At 42.5% G+C, this 16,460-nt stretch overlaps 1 protein-coding gene across 1 annotated transcript in view; it reads left to right on the forward strand.

Moving 5' to 3' along the window:
- The first annotated feature begins 3,348 nt into the window (after positions 1-3,348).
- Positions 3,349-16,460, forward strand: part of diaph2 (diaphanous-related formin 2) — a 446,422-nt gene continuing 433,310 nt past the window's right edge. The window contains 2 exon segments of the mRNA XM_064329326.1: positions 3,349-3,429; positions 4,199-4,537. Coding sequence (XP_064185396.1) covers positions 4,445-4,537 — 93 coding nt within the window. The 5' untranslated portion in view covers positions 3,349-3,429; positions 4,199-4,444.

Raw genomic sequence — 16,460 nt, forward strand, 5'->3', positions numbered from 1 at the left:
CCCCTCATTCTGGAACGTGCACATCTGCCCGGACTTCCCACCCCCCACAAGGGACAGAGGGACAGCTGGGAAAGCAGAATGATGAGAGCTTCCTGTCCAACGGCGCCATGGCGCAGTGCAATGACAAGAACATGGAAACTTTGGGGTGTGCTAACACGGCACAGATCAAGGCCCTGCAGATACCCTTGTCAGACTGAACATCGGTGGTGCCCTTATTGCTCTCGCAAGACCTCCCACAGGTTTATGTGCTATTCTCCTTTAAAAACCTTGTATGGGGCTGACACGGAGACATCAAATCATTGCATTGCGAACTTGCTGGAGGTTAAACCAGGGTGGTTTCTGTGCCAGTGCTCGGTGACCACATCTCTATTCTCCTGACTTGTTATTTACTCCCAGCAGCGAGCATCCCATCATCTCTTTCCTGTCTGATGGGGTGATTTCTGTGCTTTCGGGCAACAGTCGCCCCAACGTAATGGACAAACTCAATCAAGGGGGAGATAAAACAATAGCCCTGCTGAGAGATGATGCGTTTACCTACTTATTAAAGAGATGTAGGCTCAGTTACAGTGAACGAATGCTTTGCCTCTGATGCAAAACTCTACAGGTTTATAGCTACCTACTGAAAATAGGAATGGAGACCATAGGATTGAGTTTTGTTCTCTGTTATGTCATTATTCGGAGAGGCATTTAACAACAGATTGCTTGCCGAGAATCACGGCAACTGTATGTTTATAGCGGGAATGGTGAGGGATATATTTCTGCTACAGTTACTGTATTCCACTCAGCCGTCATTCCATTACAGTCCTTAATGCAGTTCTGAAAAGGGTCATGTGACTCCGGAGTCTGTTGTGTTTAGATTGTCTGCGGCGTAGATGTGCAGAGGTGACCCAGAGGACATTCAGGTTGCATTTCGCAGTGCACTGAAAAAAGGACATACAGGACAGGTGTTCAGACTGTTCAGACATTAATGATCGCTGGAGGCAAAGAAACAACAACAACACGTAATCGGACTTGCACTCTTGGAATGGCTTAAAGCACTGTGTGTATAATTAACCACTGGCACTGTAGTGGAAACAAGACTACCCTCAATATGCCTAATTTTATCATTGCACTTTCTAAGGAAATTTCATTGACTGAAGAAAGGTGCGTTAATGTAAGGAGCCGCAGAGGAGAGAAGACTTTGAATCTGTGAAACCCGGTTGGCGTTTTTGAATGCGCCTTATTTCCTGACCCTCAAGAAGGGTAGGGACTGCTACTTAAATTTGGTCCAAACACAAAAGGCATACTCCAGTACAGACGTTCTATGAGTAATGACTGCCTAATGAATGTAGTAACTGGCCGTCCAGAAAGATGACTGACTGACTGTCATCAAGGGGAATGAGGAAAAGGGACTTAGACACACTCTGAAGGCCCTCTGAAGCTAGATCAGCCAGGAGGGAGTCAGGACATGGTAGACCCAAATGAACTAATCCCTATGTGTAGATATATTCAGACATCATCAGCCAATATAACCTAGCTGATGTTCTTTTGTTCATTTCACCAACTCAACAAAGGTGGCCATCCAACACTTGAAAAGCAGAAAAGCAGAGAGAGGCTCGAGGTGAAGCTGACCATCAAAAAACCTGTGGGAAAGGTGGCTCAGCGTTGGAAGTTTAACTTAATGCAGGTGACAATGCCTCAGTGTTTCTCACCCCTCACCAATGGCATCACTAAAACAGAGGAAACTGCACAACCTCTGCGTGCGGCTCAGTTGTCTACCAGGGAAATGAAAAAAAGATCACGTTTGCGACTTTTTCTCATGGCAAGGTCCTAGGCAAGCACTTGATGGACATCTCTCAATGCCACATCTGTGGTGGTTCAGGTCACCAGACAGTTAAAGACAGCTCCAGTGGGCAGCGCTGTTGATAGATTCCATGACTTTCCTAACCTCGCTTTGAAGAAAAGCACGCGCCACACAAATGCATGTAATGTAAAAGTAGCTAGCCAAGCGTAACTAATTATAACCTGTGGGTCTATATGGAGATTATATGCCTTTTGATTCATTCAGTGATGCATACAGTGTGCTGCCATCTTACGTAAAAACAGCTGTGCATTCATATAACTTCTGTCACTGAAAATCCAGATACACAAATTATTCTGGCATTGCTGGCTGGCAAGTAAGCGGGAAACTATAAGAATTGTGAACTTAAACTCGCAGTACAAACCTATTTAACTAGCTAATGAAAGGTTTCACCTCTGAACGTCAATGACTGTTTGCTTGGCTGAGCTATCATCCTGTACAGAGGTTCCCAAATTATTTAATTTCAGGCTTCCTTAAAATAACCATCTTTAGGTATGTAAAAACATCCCACTGAATAAAATGGCTAAATTTTGATACATTTATCCTACATCTACCACAGGCTGAAATGCATTGGCTGTTTAACAAATGAGTATATTGAAGCATGTATAAATCCTGATACCATTATATCATGGATGCAGTTAAGTACAATATAAATATTTAATAATTACAGTAATCAAGGCTGTGTAAACCGGACAAGGATTATTCTGTCTGAAATTCACTAGCTGAAATGCCATAAGAAAATATATATATCAACAAAATAGTATATATATATATATAATTAATAATGAATTTTTTCCATTTTTATTTGTTTTTATTTATTTTCTAAAGCACGCCTGGGACTCCTTTATGGACCCCAAGGGGTCCCTGCAAGTCTGTAGTGTGGGAACTCCTGGCCAAGCCATAAGACAGGAGCTGTTTGTGGAGCATTCCTCTAATGTTAACGAAAGAGAAAAAAGGGGGTTTAAAAGAGGACAATAATGATAAATCTAAAACTAAAAAAGAAAAATGCAAAAAGTTGTACACTAACCTTAATAGAAACAACTTGAGTAAATAAAGCCCTGACGTTATAATGCTACAGGACAGTAACTACATATTTTTTATTTTACTTTATGGATCCATAATCATAACCTTAAACGATTGCAGCATTCTATCCTTCGTACGCTTCATATAAAGAATATTTAAAGAGGTTGTGTGATAGTGGCCTATGTGGTGGGGTTCAATATTTTTTTCTATACTGAAAGGGTTTTATGAATTATCCTTACAACAATTTATGCATTTCTACAGCCGACATGGCCACGCTCATATTGCTTGTGTTCAATGGCATTTTCCCACTATTCCCTCACCCCCGCCCCCCTGCGAAAAGCGTAGTTTGGTGTACTGAGATGTCAGTCTGACCTCACCGTCAAACCGTCACCGCCTAGTCTACGAAATTTGCTCGACCTCTGATTGACATTTCCCTAAACCAATTCATACAAGGATCCTTTTTTCTTTGTGCAATTTCCTGTGCGAATGGGAACGTGCAGTGGGCGGAACAGTAGTGGGCCTGGCACTCATGTTTGGTTGCAGTGGTAAGCTTCGGATGGGATTTCGTGAGTTTTGTTTGACAGGTTATTTAATTGTAACATGAAATGATATTGATAAATGTAACTAGTTAAAGGTAGCTAATTACTGTTGTTAACGTACTCGTTTGGTATAACAAACAGGGACTGAAATTTGTATTTCAGTTTAATGTAGCATGTTTGATTGTGCAACGGTGATTTTTCTTCCAAATAAAATTGTTCATGGAATTCTAAAATAATATCACTATTGTTCTGTATTTGTCTTGTTTATATAACGTGCATCACACTGGTCTTAATCGCGCAACACAAAGCCATCATTTGCTTTTTAATGTAGAATTATATCCCGATATTTGTAGCTGTTGTGCTGCTAAACAAGTTCTGAGGCAGTTGAACTGAGGCGTTTGCAGTTATTCAGCCACCCTGATTTCTGTCTCCTGAATTGCAACATTGATGCTTCACAACCTGAAATAAACTAGTGCCTTTGTGGGGTTGTGGCAAAATAACCGTCAGTTATCCAAAGACCGAAAAGGCAAGCGAACCAGTTGCACGTTAAATATCATGCAAGTTGGCTATCTAGCTAAATGGCACGATAGCTAACAAGCTAAGCATTTGAAGGTTTAGCGTATGTAAGTAGCCACATAAGCACGAAGTTAGTTTTGAATTGTACGGTAATCTTCTTTATGGAGTATAACATTGCGTACTGTTGGGGAAAAAAAACATTAATTATTTATTAAAAAAAAAAAAAACTTCTTTAGTGTAACTTTGCCCCCTTGTTGTGTTTTGTTTTTTGTTCGGACAGATTTCCTGTCTTGGAGATATATTTGAAAACTCATCTGGACACAACGGACACTTTCTCTCTCACTTTTGCGAAGTGGAGGCTTTATTAAAAGTGAACTCCGTGGACTAACTGTACGCTTCGTTTCAAACTTGGATGGCATGGCTTTTGAAGAAACTTAACCCCCGTAGTTTTGAAAGTATTTACCGGAGCCGAGGATTTTACTTTTGAGAAGGTCATCTCGCATTTGTACACCAAACTATAGCTGAAATGGATCAACAGAACCAAGCAAGCGGTGGAGAGGATCCAAATAAGCCGTCTAAAAGAAAATCAAATGAAGATGAAACTAAGAACAAAAAACTGGTGAGTATTTACTAGACTTGTTTGTTGTAGCCTATGTTGTATGGTGCTTTTGGGCTTGAGCGAGGGAAACATCGCTTATCCTGAGTGATTAATTAATTGTGAGAGTATGGGCGTTTGTTAAGTTAATAACAACAAATGAACCGCATTGTTAAGCAATTTACGGCTCTGACTTGTTACTGTAAGTGTTAAATTAATTCTTTCTCGGAATTTCACACGATACATGTTAAAATGTGACCACAGTAAGTTGTACCATTCATAAGTAGCCTGCATTGGCCAATACCATGGAACTAATGAGCCAGTGTCCCTTTTCTCAGTCTTAATGGAAGTTATATATATATATATACACACACACACACTTGTATAGGCTATATATATATAGCTTAACCATATTCTTTTAAAAAGTTGGCTGGGAGTATGTCCCACATGCTTTTGCACAGAAAGACTTAACTGGCTTAATGTCACCATTGTATTCTGACCATGCAGTTACCCTAGCTCAGCAGCTCTGTGCTCCACCACAGAGCTCACTTTGTTGCCCCATGGAGTCCACAGCATCACATGTTCTCAAACAGTTTACCCCTGCGGGCGGGAATACCAGGCCTAAAATGAGCATGTGTGAGCTGTGGATATGAGGGATCATAAGGGGGTTTAGAAATGTGCAGTCGCTCAAGGTTAATAAAAGAACCGTTTCAAACAAAGTCAATCATTGACATCCTCTGGGCTCAATGTGATCGACACAATCTGTACTATATGTTTCGTCAATAGTCCACACCAACATATATTCATGGACAGGCTTGGAATGTATTTTAATTAATTATTTTAGGCCGGAGATATGTTGATTTGGACAGTGACTGTGTCGAGATGAATCACTACATCCTCATTGTGTGCTGGGTGCGCCACTCTCCCAGGTCACTGTCACTCACCTCCACCTGTTTATTGGGAGGAGTACATCGGAGCCAGAGGTGTGGATATCCATTCAGGCTCTCTTGAACGTGATTATCACGCTAGTACTCCAGGAACTGCTCTGTTCTGTCATTAATCTGTGCAAATTAACGTTCTGCAAATACATCATGTAATTAATGGAAGCTATGTAGGCTGAGCTCTACTTAAAGTTGATTTTTTTCCACGTCTTAATTACGTTGCTTCGGATGGACGCGATGTTCCCTCTGGTACCTGCTTTAAAGGGTGCTCGTGTCGTTGGTGTCTCTCAGAATCACTCAGGGGGAACACTTCCCAATGAAGAACAGGTCAGAGTATTAACAAAAAATATTTGCATCCTCATTCCATTCCAATAAATAAGTTCAATATCAGATGCTGGCACTCGGTATTAAAACATACTCTGTGTCCCCATTCCATTCCAAGAAATAATTACAATATCAGATGCAGGAACTCAGTGTATTAAAACATACTGAGCGTCCCCAGTCCATTTGAAGAAATAAGTACAATTTTAGAGATTAAGTTCAGTCATTTTTAGTTGAATCAAATGTTTAGAACAACATCTTTAAACCACACAACCCCTTCTTGGGTAGTATTGTACACTGTGCTGTCCCATGACCTTATCTGTGGTGTGTCTTATCCACCATGATCTAAAAATAATAATAACAATCATATTTATGTATTCGCTTGGTGAACAGCTGGGACCTGTATTACAAAGCAGTATTACTGAGCTGGATAACTGCTCTGAGTAAAACCCAGGACAGCTCTTTTTACTTCAGTCCATGTTCCAGATTTGGCGGGGGGGGGGGGTGGTTCTGGGTTTTACCCAGTACAGTTATCCAACTAACTCAGTAATACTGCTTCCTGATACAGACCCCTCCTCTCTTAGTAAGCCAAGTTTAACTTTTGCCCACTCCTGAGTACATATTGTCTTGACCTGGGGTTGTACCTCATTGATGGTAAAATGTTTCAACATTCACATCAACCCTCTAGTGTTATTGGTGCAGGGCCTACTTTCTGAGATTTCAGTGGGGAATAACAAGCTATGTTATTGCAGTATATTATATCTGCATCTGTATTAAAATATGAGTAAAAAATAAACATTCAGGGAAGAAAGAAGCGGTCCTCCAATGCTTAAAAGAACTTCAGGTTGAGCAAGGTAATGCAGGGTAACTTTTTCCTAAAGCACAACTGAAGCACAGCCAATCAAATTACATGCTATCACCTCCATGTAGATGAATGTCAGCATTCTGTATGACATGATGCCATGTTGTTGATAATGTAATGGCGATATTCATATTGTATCTAGTAAGGCTGCTTTGGCTCTTGCCTCTGCAGTAAAAGTATGGCCTAAGAAAGGTCCACACTTAAAATAGTTAACATGAGCAAGAGTTGATAAAAAGTCTTTATTTTCTTCTGTTCATCTGGTGAACATGGTTTGCCTGCTGTTATGAAAACCAAAAATTAGTTCCTTAAAAAGTGTCAGCTGACTATGAATGCATCCATGTCAGTTCAAGTCTTCTGATTAACAGTGAAACAACAACTGAGTTACTGTAAATATGCTGTCTCATTCGTCATAGTGATAACGAATACTAATACAAATTTATTTTTCAGGGCAAAATATAAAAATATTTGTCCTCTAAGACAGGAACGTTACAAATTTCCAAATCTTCATTCATATGCCATGGTACCATAGGGTTCAAAATATGTATCTAATGTATGTATCTAGCCTGTGTAAGCCTGGTTCTAGCTGCAGTGGAAAAGGAGTTAAAATGTTCTCATTTGGAGATGAACGCACTGCTGGTCAGCTAGAGAGAATGATTAAAAAGTAGACCAAGTTGAGTCAGTTTCCCACTGGACACAAGACGCAAAAAGGCCTTGTGATTTTGGCGGTTGTGCTGGGGTTAAAGTCCTCATGACGTGACCCCTGCTTCTCTCGTGGTATAGATAAGAACTTTGGCGCTTTCAGAATGAAAGTGCAGCTGTGTCAGCTGAGGTAGTGCCGCTGTCTAGAGGAAATCCCTGCTATGTGTGTGCGCGCTCCTGGAGCTGTGGGGCGAGACCGTCACCTTCGGGCCACATAATTCCCCAGGCCTCGAGAGCCTTTCGTGGGCTTTGGAATCCTGAATGGGCAGGTTCCACCTGCGTCTGTGCGAATGCAGCACAGCTCCTGGAATGCGAGCCTCTCGTTACCCCGGGCCTAGACTCTTACATGGTGTTGTACAGTATGTCAAATTACAGCGGGACCGAAGAGTGGAGAAAGAGAAAAAAAGGAAGATGATCATTCATCGATCTCTATCTGACAGTCTGTTTCCGAGTTGGAGCAAATTGAAGCGCTCCGACATAAACGAGTGATCTAATCTGTGGTATGTGTGCTGGTTGGGTTAACTGATTGGCCAGAGGTGGAGGGGCGGGGAGGGTCCTCAGTAGGCAAAGATGCCATCGTAGCTTGTAACTGCGAAGTCTGGCCTTCATCCCCCAGGCTATCCAAGGGTGGGGTCCTTCCCTGGTGCCAAAATGAGAGGAATCATTATTCCACTCATTTTATCTCTCCAGTGCTTCGGAAACTTTGCCGGACTCCCCCCTCCCCTCCGCCCTCACTCCGCTCGTCTCCGGGAGACCGTGCTCGCTGCCGTGGGTGTGCGCGCGCCGATCTCACCCGGTGTCATCGCACCGCCAGCTCGCAGACCCGTGCCCTCGCCGCGGTTTCGGGGGCGCGAAGGTCGAGTGTTTCCCAACGCCTGGCCTGTGGACGGAGAGCAGGAAAAACCCGCACCTCAGACCCAACTCTGCGCTCTTTCAGAAGCGCGTCCGTGGGAGGGAGGAAGTCCCTTTGTCCCCCGGGGTGGGGCCCCGGGCTCATTTTCTGCTTTTCCCTCCCTTTTTGAACCCCCCTCTGCAAGGGCAGCTAGGACTGTACTTAAATTAGACCATGTTTACGTTTTCTTATGAGTGTCGAAAGTTAGGCAAAGTTGACTCGATCTGCGAGTTGATTTATACATATTTGTCCGCATAACTCAACAATTCTCTTGAATTGTATTTTTTTTTACACAGAATTGCCCCGTATAACTTATAAGCATCTATATCCTTGTTGTTCATATGTTTGCAGCAGACAGTTTAACTTCCCTGCTACTCATATACATGATACATACTCTTGTACATGTACCAAGATTGGGGCTACAGTTCAGGGCAGTAGTAAATGCTTGGGCTTGATTAAGTTAGGAGAAAGCAGACGGTGGTTTCAGGTTTGACAGGTTCTGCAGTGATGGGTAGTCAGTTTAAGTGTTGGTTGTTAAGTATCTAACTTGGGGTGATTTCGCTGACCTTTGTGGTCGCTGGCATAACCAAATATGTAGAAAAGGGTAGTAATGAAGCCGGAAGAAAGTCTGTGTTTGTTTAAACAAGTTTCCAAGAGAGATTACATCACGGCTGCAGTATTTAGCTTTGAGTCATGGGTTTTATTTGCGTGCTTATTTTGACGAGGCCATGAGAACAAAGCCTGACAATTTCACAGAGATGTCACGAGTTTTAGGCACCGCGCGCACGGACGTGCAGCGCTCCTCTCCGCCGCTTCACGTCCCGGGACGTTTTCGGTAACGGAGTGACGTTAAGGGGCTTTAATGCGTCTCGCAGGCTGTGTACAGTATTCGGGCGGGTGCTCAGTGGCCGCTAATGAGACCGACGTGATGAGGTCATGTGAAAAGAGTTCGGGAAATGCCCTTGGTCTGAGTGCGAGGGACTCGTCAGGGTCCTCTTGGCGTCGGCGCTGAAGTGTGAACGGGATGCTCTTGTCAGGGAAGTTTCCCTCCTAAAAATAGGAAAGGTTCTCGGGCTTGACTCCCAGGCTTAAACGGCACGTTGTTCTGGCCCATCGGTAAGGAAGCCCCAGAGAGAGCATTACGTAAGCGTTAAAGGACACTTGGTTTCTTCCCTGGGCTGTTTCTTTGCTGTGTGCTCAGCATGTCTCACTGAATATTCCTCTGGCTTAACTTTTTACATCAGATTTTCTACAACACTGGAATGAAAATGTATGTAACGCACGTAGATACACAAGTTGTGTATCCTTGCAATATGAACGGCTGAAGAGTGTTAGTGGAAACATTCTTGGTGCCTTTTAAGACCTTTTTAATGAGGTGTGGAACCGTGGAATTGCTTCAGTTTTACTTGGAATTTAAAGGGGCAGTTCACACAAAAATGAACGCAAGATATGTTTCCACTTACCCAGAGTGGTGTCTGTCCATCCAGATGGTTTCTGTTGAATCCTTAAAGCCCAAGGGCCATGAAATTAGACAACCAGCGTCTAACAACATTGTCTTAAATTATTGCTTTTATCTGTCATTGATTCAAGGTGTAGTTCTATTATAAGCCATATATCATTGTAAAGCTTACACTCTTTGTTGGAAAAAACCCATCTCAATTGGTAAAATCACTACACATATAAAAAAGAAATAACAAGGCAGTCCCTTTCCCCAACGGAGGGCTGAAATTGACACCCCTGGTTGATGATTGTTATTTTCTAATCCAATAACTGTCTATAAATCTTCAAACAACTGCTAATACTACAGTGATGGTATCGACATAACCAAAATCCCCCTTCTAAGCCATAAGCAGTCAATCCACTCTTTGTACATTTGAAAAAATAAATGTGGTTTCATCCAGTAATCAGTACGAAGAAAATACGCAACAATTTTTGGATTTCTTTGCTGTTTTACAGAATAAACATGTCATGCATGTTTACTGAATGAGACACCCATAGAATCTGGGGATTGTGTCATTCGGGTACAAATGTGCTCTTTATTCCAAGCTTTGAACCATGTCTGTATATACTTTTGGAGATAATGGGGTTTATTTAAGACAGGGGGATTCTTACAAAAAGCTCTGGGCTTTAAGTGGGTTTTAAGTGGTTAAAACAATCTCAAAACAATGTTTTAAAACAACATTGTCACTCTGCTCCAGGATACTGGCTGCTTTGGTCGAGACTTTGCGCAAATATACACAGTTGGTGTCCATTAGGGAAAGTAGTTTTCATTGAAACCGTGCTCAAATTAAGCTTTGTGGATGTTCTTAAGGAATATCTCGAAATCTCAGCATGACTGTCTGGATAAATCGTACTCTGGGTGGAAACATACGTTAATTTTGTTTTTGGGAAAATTGCCCCTTTGAAGTAGATAAACAGTCACATAAAAAAAACGTTTCGTTTAATTTAGGTTGACCAACCCACCTGAAATGTGTTTTTGCTTGATTGCTCTTAAGTATATCCTAAATGAATAGATCTGTTCCCTGTGTTGAGAATAAATGCTGTATTTACCAAGCTGAAGACTTTTGGGTAGCAATCATTTTGTCAGTAATTATTAATTAATTAAATGTGTACATTTCATGCGCCATAGCCATAATTGCTCAATGTTCAGTAAGGCTGCATATTTGGTCTAATTCTCTGATGAAGGAGTCTACCACTGAAATGCTCCATACTTTCAATGAACTAAAACGGTCACCAAATGTTTATTTAATGTCTGTAAACTGGGAAGTTTTCATGTAGCATCCTGGTTTAGAGATAGTTCTACAGTATTACCGTTATTTTGAACATAGTACGCATTCACTGATATGCGTAATAAACATTCACTCTCCCCAGTAGCGAATTGAAACTATATCAGGTTTGTTGACTCATCTCCAGTTTGGCCTCTTCCAGGTACTCTGCACATTTTTCTGTGAATAAGGAATCCTCATAACCACCCTCTGTTTACTGTACATATGACAGTTTGAGGTGTGCTGGTAATTCTTTGATTCCTCAGAGATTCAGGAGTGACAGTTGTTTTTCCGGTCTGTTCTCTCTGCTCGGGGCTTTCGCACGTGGCTGTTTAGCGGTCATGGGCAAAATTTCAGATTACCGATAACATCAGTCCATGAATTGTGAAAGTTTCTTTCCCTCCCGGTTTTCTCCCCTGGTGAAAATAAGGGTGTTGGATGAACCCAGCTAGCGTCTTGTGGAGAGGCCAGACCGACATTGCAAGCTAATGGTGCGCGTAGCTGCAAGCCACACCCTGTTTGCGTCTAGCCCGAGAGATCGGGCCTTTCCTGTCAGTGTGTCCCCTCTGAAAGCTTTCAGAGCAGAGCGGCTAAGCTGGGAGGAAGTGAGGAATGAATCATTGTCCCTGCTGTCTGGCTGCAGCAGCGCAGCTGCAGGGCTTTGAGAAGACACCACACATGAGAATAGGATCCTCTTTTTGAGCTCGCGGTGGACTCCCCTGTTGACTTTGTGCTACGTAGACTCAGAGGAGGAGACTAGTAGAGGGTCTTGATTTCAGATTTCCTTTTATGTTTTCAAAGCACTAGACATGCACTGTGGGCGTGTCTGTGGCAAGAACAATGGGGACACAATTTGTACACGTTTGTGTGCTTTCCTTTACCTGAGCTGATTGTGCTCACAAACACCATTCTTCATAGCTGGTGAAAGATTCTTAGGCCCATTAAAGCACATTTTTATTGTGTTGAGTGCTTGTTTTGAGGTTCCTTTTTTAATTAAAATGTTTTTTGGAGGTTTATTATACTGTGTTAGCACACTGAAGTTTCACTTCACTGGGAGTAGGCTAATCAGACACTATTGGGTGAATTGTGCTTTAGTCAAATTAGACTGTTAAGTTGCCTTCAATCTAGATTTGCTTTAGGCCTGTGAGGCAAATTTTAATTGTGTGAAAAGGAGTGATGTAAATATATTCCTATGCTGTCCATGCTGATTGTATTTCAGGATTGGAGTCGATTACAAAAAGACTGGTATGAACAATTCTACAAATCATTTCATTTTATAATATTTTAGTAGTCCCTAACATGACCACCTTTTTTACAGGTTTATAGCATATCTACCAACAAGCGCGAATCCGCAATAGCTGTGACCGCACACGCACATGCATCCATGTGTGCCTGCATCCACGCACACACCCTCACACAAACGTGTGACCTCAGCTACTCAGAGTTACTCAGCTCTACCTTTGGTCTTGACCAACGTCCATGCCAAATTTCAGCCTCCTGGGGCGAAAACTGTGGCCGCTATGGGGCGGGACACTTTTTGTGGACCGACCGACCAACCGACCGACTGACAGACAGAGCTATAGAGCTGCGGTCACAGCTAATAAAAAGTATTGAGATTTCCTGAAGCTATGTACGCACACATCACATCTGCACTACATTTCCCCAAAGCCACAGCGGGAAAATCACATGATCACATAAAATGATCGAATGGTAGAATTTTACAATTTAATATCATGTCTCTGTAACCCAGCTTTGTTGTAGGTAATGTTAGGGGAGTGTCTAATTACACTAATCAGTTCGCCATGATTAATATCAAAACCGATGTTTTTTCATGTAATTAAGGCAAGGAATTATGTTTTGGAAGCAGATCCCCTAATAACTAAGTATTAAATAGATAATGCTACTGTTGTGTAAATGAGCGGTTTGTGAGCTGGAATTCCAGCATCCAGATGTTACTGGCTTATAAGAGCTGGTTAATAGCAAGCCAGCCCCATCTGCACTTTTCCCATGGCAAGGAAATGCTATTTTGGCAAGCAGTGCTTGGAAAGCTACGAGGAGCAGCGACGGGAGCTTTTGAATTCATTCCCCAGTCATAGTAGATTTCCAATATCTTTTGCCTGAATTACTTGGGTAAAATGACAGTGGAGAAGATTGTGATCAATAAATGCATGTTGTTTTGTAAAATAAATTCCTATTGAGTGATTTAATAGATGAGCAAGCACAGAAGGTAAAGGGTTTATTCTATATTATATATATATATATATAAAACATGTACTAGCAACACTCTGGCCTCACTGCAAGCATTCAGGTTGTATTAGTTGTATCAGTTGTCATGGAGTGATCCCGCTTGCTATAAAAAGTGTTGAGGCAGGTGTCAAATTCACATGAACTCTCTGGTCCAGGCCTGGAAAATCACCTCTGTTTGAAACCCACAGTCACCTTTTAACCCCACGGAGTTTAATAATCCATAAACGGGAGCGCGTCGCTCGGCCGATGCTATTGCATGTTGAATTATTTGTTTCCTTTTGCGAGTTTGGCCCCTGACCAGCGGTCTTGCCCTCCGTGCTTTGGTAATAAGTAGTAGTGGTAGGTCAGCTGTATACAGTGTGTCAGCGTTGCCTGAATTGACCAAAGTGAAAGGGAAAGGGCCTCTATGGCAGCCCAATGGGCTGTTTTACAGGGAAGCCGTCGGCCGTGGCCGTATATATTACTGAAGTACCTCTCAGACGCGCTTATTAGGGGGGTAATGGCCGTATCACACCAGCCAGGTGTTAACCTCTGTTGATCAGCCATTTGGCTGATTTAGGTTCTGTGGGGTTGCGCTTTAGGAAGGGACCGGTGCTTTGTACTGTTGACTGAGTCAGACAAAGTCTGTTCCTGGAAAGATGTGCATATCTCAGACGTTATGTAATAGCATTAGGGCCTTATCTCATCTTTGACAGTACAGCACATCGCGCTTAAATTGTCCTGGTTCAGGGTTATTGCATTGAAGTCTGCAGTATAATGACCTATAGCGTGCGTGATATTATTCTTTTTGGATGCTGTTGGAAAACCTAGAGATTAATCGCTATGACGATGGGGTCTTGCTCTGTCTGGCAGGTTTGAGAGGGAACTCCTGGTTTCCCCAAAAAAGAGAAATGGTGAGACTTGCAAGGAGCAGCAGGAAATGGACCACGTGCATCTCTGTTCCATGGCACTCAGGAAATGGGGAAAGGAAGTGGTTAAGAATGCTTTTGCTATGGCGTGGAAGAAACCGTCCCGCTAACTGCTGTGACATCACCCTCTAAAATATGTTCTTGGCGATTAGTGGCCTAAAAGTTCTCTTTTTTCTCTTTTTTCATGAAGACTTTAGACTTGTTAAGGGTGATGTTGAAGCTGGAAATGTCCGAACGTGTTTCGCAACACTTCGAAGCACACGCCCAGTTGTTGCTAGGCTTTTGTAAACCATTTTGGGGGAAACTGACGTGTGGAATGAGACCTCCATGTAGAGGCTGACTCCATTTCCTCAAATAGGAGGCTACCCCTTGAGTATACGGATGTGGAGAAATTCCTCTTCAAGCTCTGGCAAATAAACAAATAGGCTATTAACCTGCAGGGTGCCTTTACCAATTGGCCCAGTGGGTGAAATATCCATGGGTGGGAATCACAATGAACGTGGGCTGTGCCAGGAATATCATGGGAGCCCTCTATTCAGCCTTTTCTGTTTTGGGGGGGAAGTACACACTGCCTCAGCTTCCTTTAAATAGCAAACAAGCCCAAAGAATGTTTCCCATTTAAAGGCAATTCTAGTGTTTTTTTTTTTCAAAATGTTTTTTTTTTGTTCACCCAGAAAACTAAAGCCGTTTTTATTTGGTTGTATTAGTCATTCCCTATTTCTGGAGTGTTCAGAATACCTTACCTGGCAAACACTCAGGAATTTTTCTTATGCAATTTCTGGCTGACTGTTGGGCAAAGCAGTTTGTTTTTAAGCAAAGATAATTCCCCCCCCCCCTCAGCAAACATGAGGAAAATTAAGGTAGTGTTGGAAGGACACGTGTAAAGTTGTTTTACTGAAGCGAGTGACAGAAGATTCTGGAAGTGTGTGCAGGGATGTGTGCAGGTTCCCTCATGCAGACAATGGATCCTTTCTCAGAATGTGTTTCCTCTTTCCTCAGTTTTCCACCCTTTTAAGCCGTCCTGCTCTTGACATTTTATGGTGGCGTGCTGCTAAAACAGTTCACATTTGAGGGAAAGGGGTTTTATGCTTTTGGACTGGGTATCTGCTGTCGTTTTCAGGCTTCCTGCCAGAGCACTCTGAAATGCAACCTTGCTTGGAATTAGCGGGGCGCTTTAATATCTACTTGATGGTATCTTTCCAGAGAAGCCCCGTGGCGCAGCATCTGAGCTGAATTGACCTCTCTGTTTTATCTTCAGAAACCTTTAAAATCATGAACACCAGACAAACCTCTCTGTTTTACAACCTTGTCCACCCCCTACCACCCCACCATCCCATATGCGTACACTTGCTGGTCATGTCTTCTCCCTGTTCTGGCCCCCTGGTGGTGGAATGAACTTCCTACAGCAGTTGAGACAGCGGAGGCCTGGCCCAATTTTCTGACACAGGCTGAAAATCAACCACTTTTCAGGGTAACATGGCTCCCCTAACCTCTTTTGCTGTCCTGTTTCTTTCTTCTTGAATTTACTTTTGTAGTAGTAATGTTGCTGGTATAGCTGTGTGTGGATTGCTTTAGCTGTTTAGTGACATTTACTGTGGTCTAATTGTGAGTGTGTTTTCTTAGCTTCACACATATTTATTATAAATGGGCCTTCTGTGCATTCTTTGTGATAGCGCACTTTTGTCTTTCTAAGAGTAACCCTGATGTGTTCCACTTTTGTTTTTCTGGGTAAGAGCATATGCTAAGGGACCGTGATGTAAATATTGCCTTGCCTTGGACATGGGAAAACTCCAGAAAAGCTCTTGAATGACCAATGATTAACTTCTTTAATGTACTGTAACTGTACTGTGCTGTACTTATTTTATAAAACCGTTGCGAGACAGCAGTCCTCTTGCTAATGCCGTTATTATCTTTATGAAACAGGACAGATGGCTGTCCCCTTTTCACTGATAATATAACTGTCAGCATGTTTACGGGTGGCTGTGTCCCAGGCATTCAGTACCTTCTCTGTGGTAACATGTTTGCGCCATAGAGGTCATTCTCTCACCTTATTTAGAGCACTGTACCCCTCTATTAGTCAGGGATGCTCTTGAATTAAATTTGATCTAGACTAGCCTTCCTGGTGGTGGGTCACTTGTGTCCATTGCAGGTTGCCTGTTATTTCAAGTATAAAATGCATGTTGTATATACATGTACAGGCCATTTAGACTAGGCTTGTAACCTGTGAAGGGAAGTGGAAAGTACCTGAGAGAGACCTGCACCATGTACAAGCACACAAGTGCCGTGGCTTTTGGAATATTATCATACCATCA

Source organism: Anguilla rostrata, chromosome 3, assembly GCF_018555375.3.
Source record: "Anguilla rostrata isolate EN2019 chromosome 3, ASM1855537v3, whole genome shotgun sequence".
Taxonomy (NCBI): domain Eukaryota; kingdom Metazoa; phylum Chordata; class Actinopteri; order Anguilliformes; family Anguillidae; genus Anguilla; species Anguilla rostrata.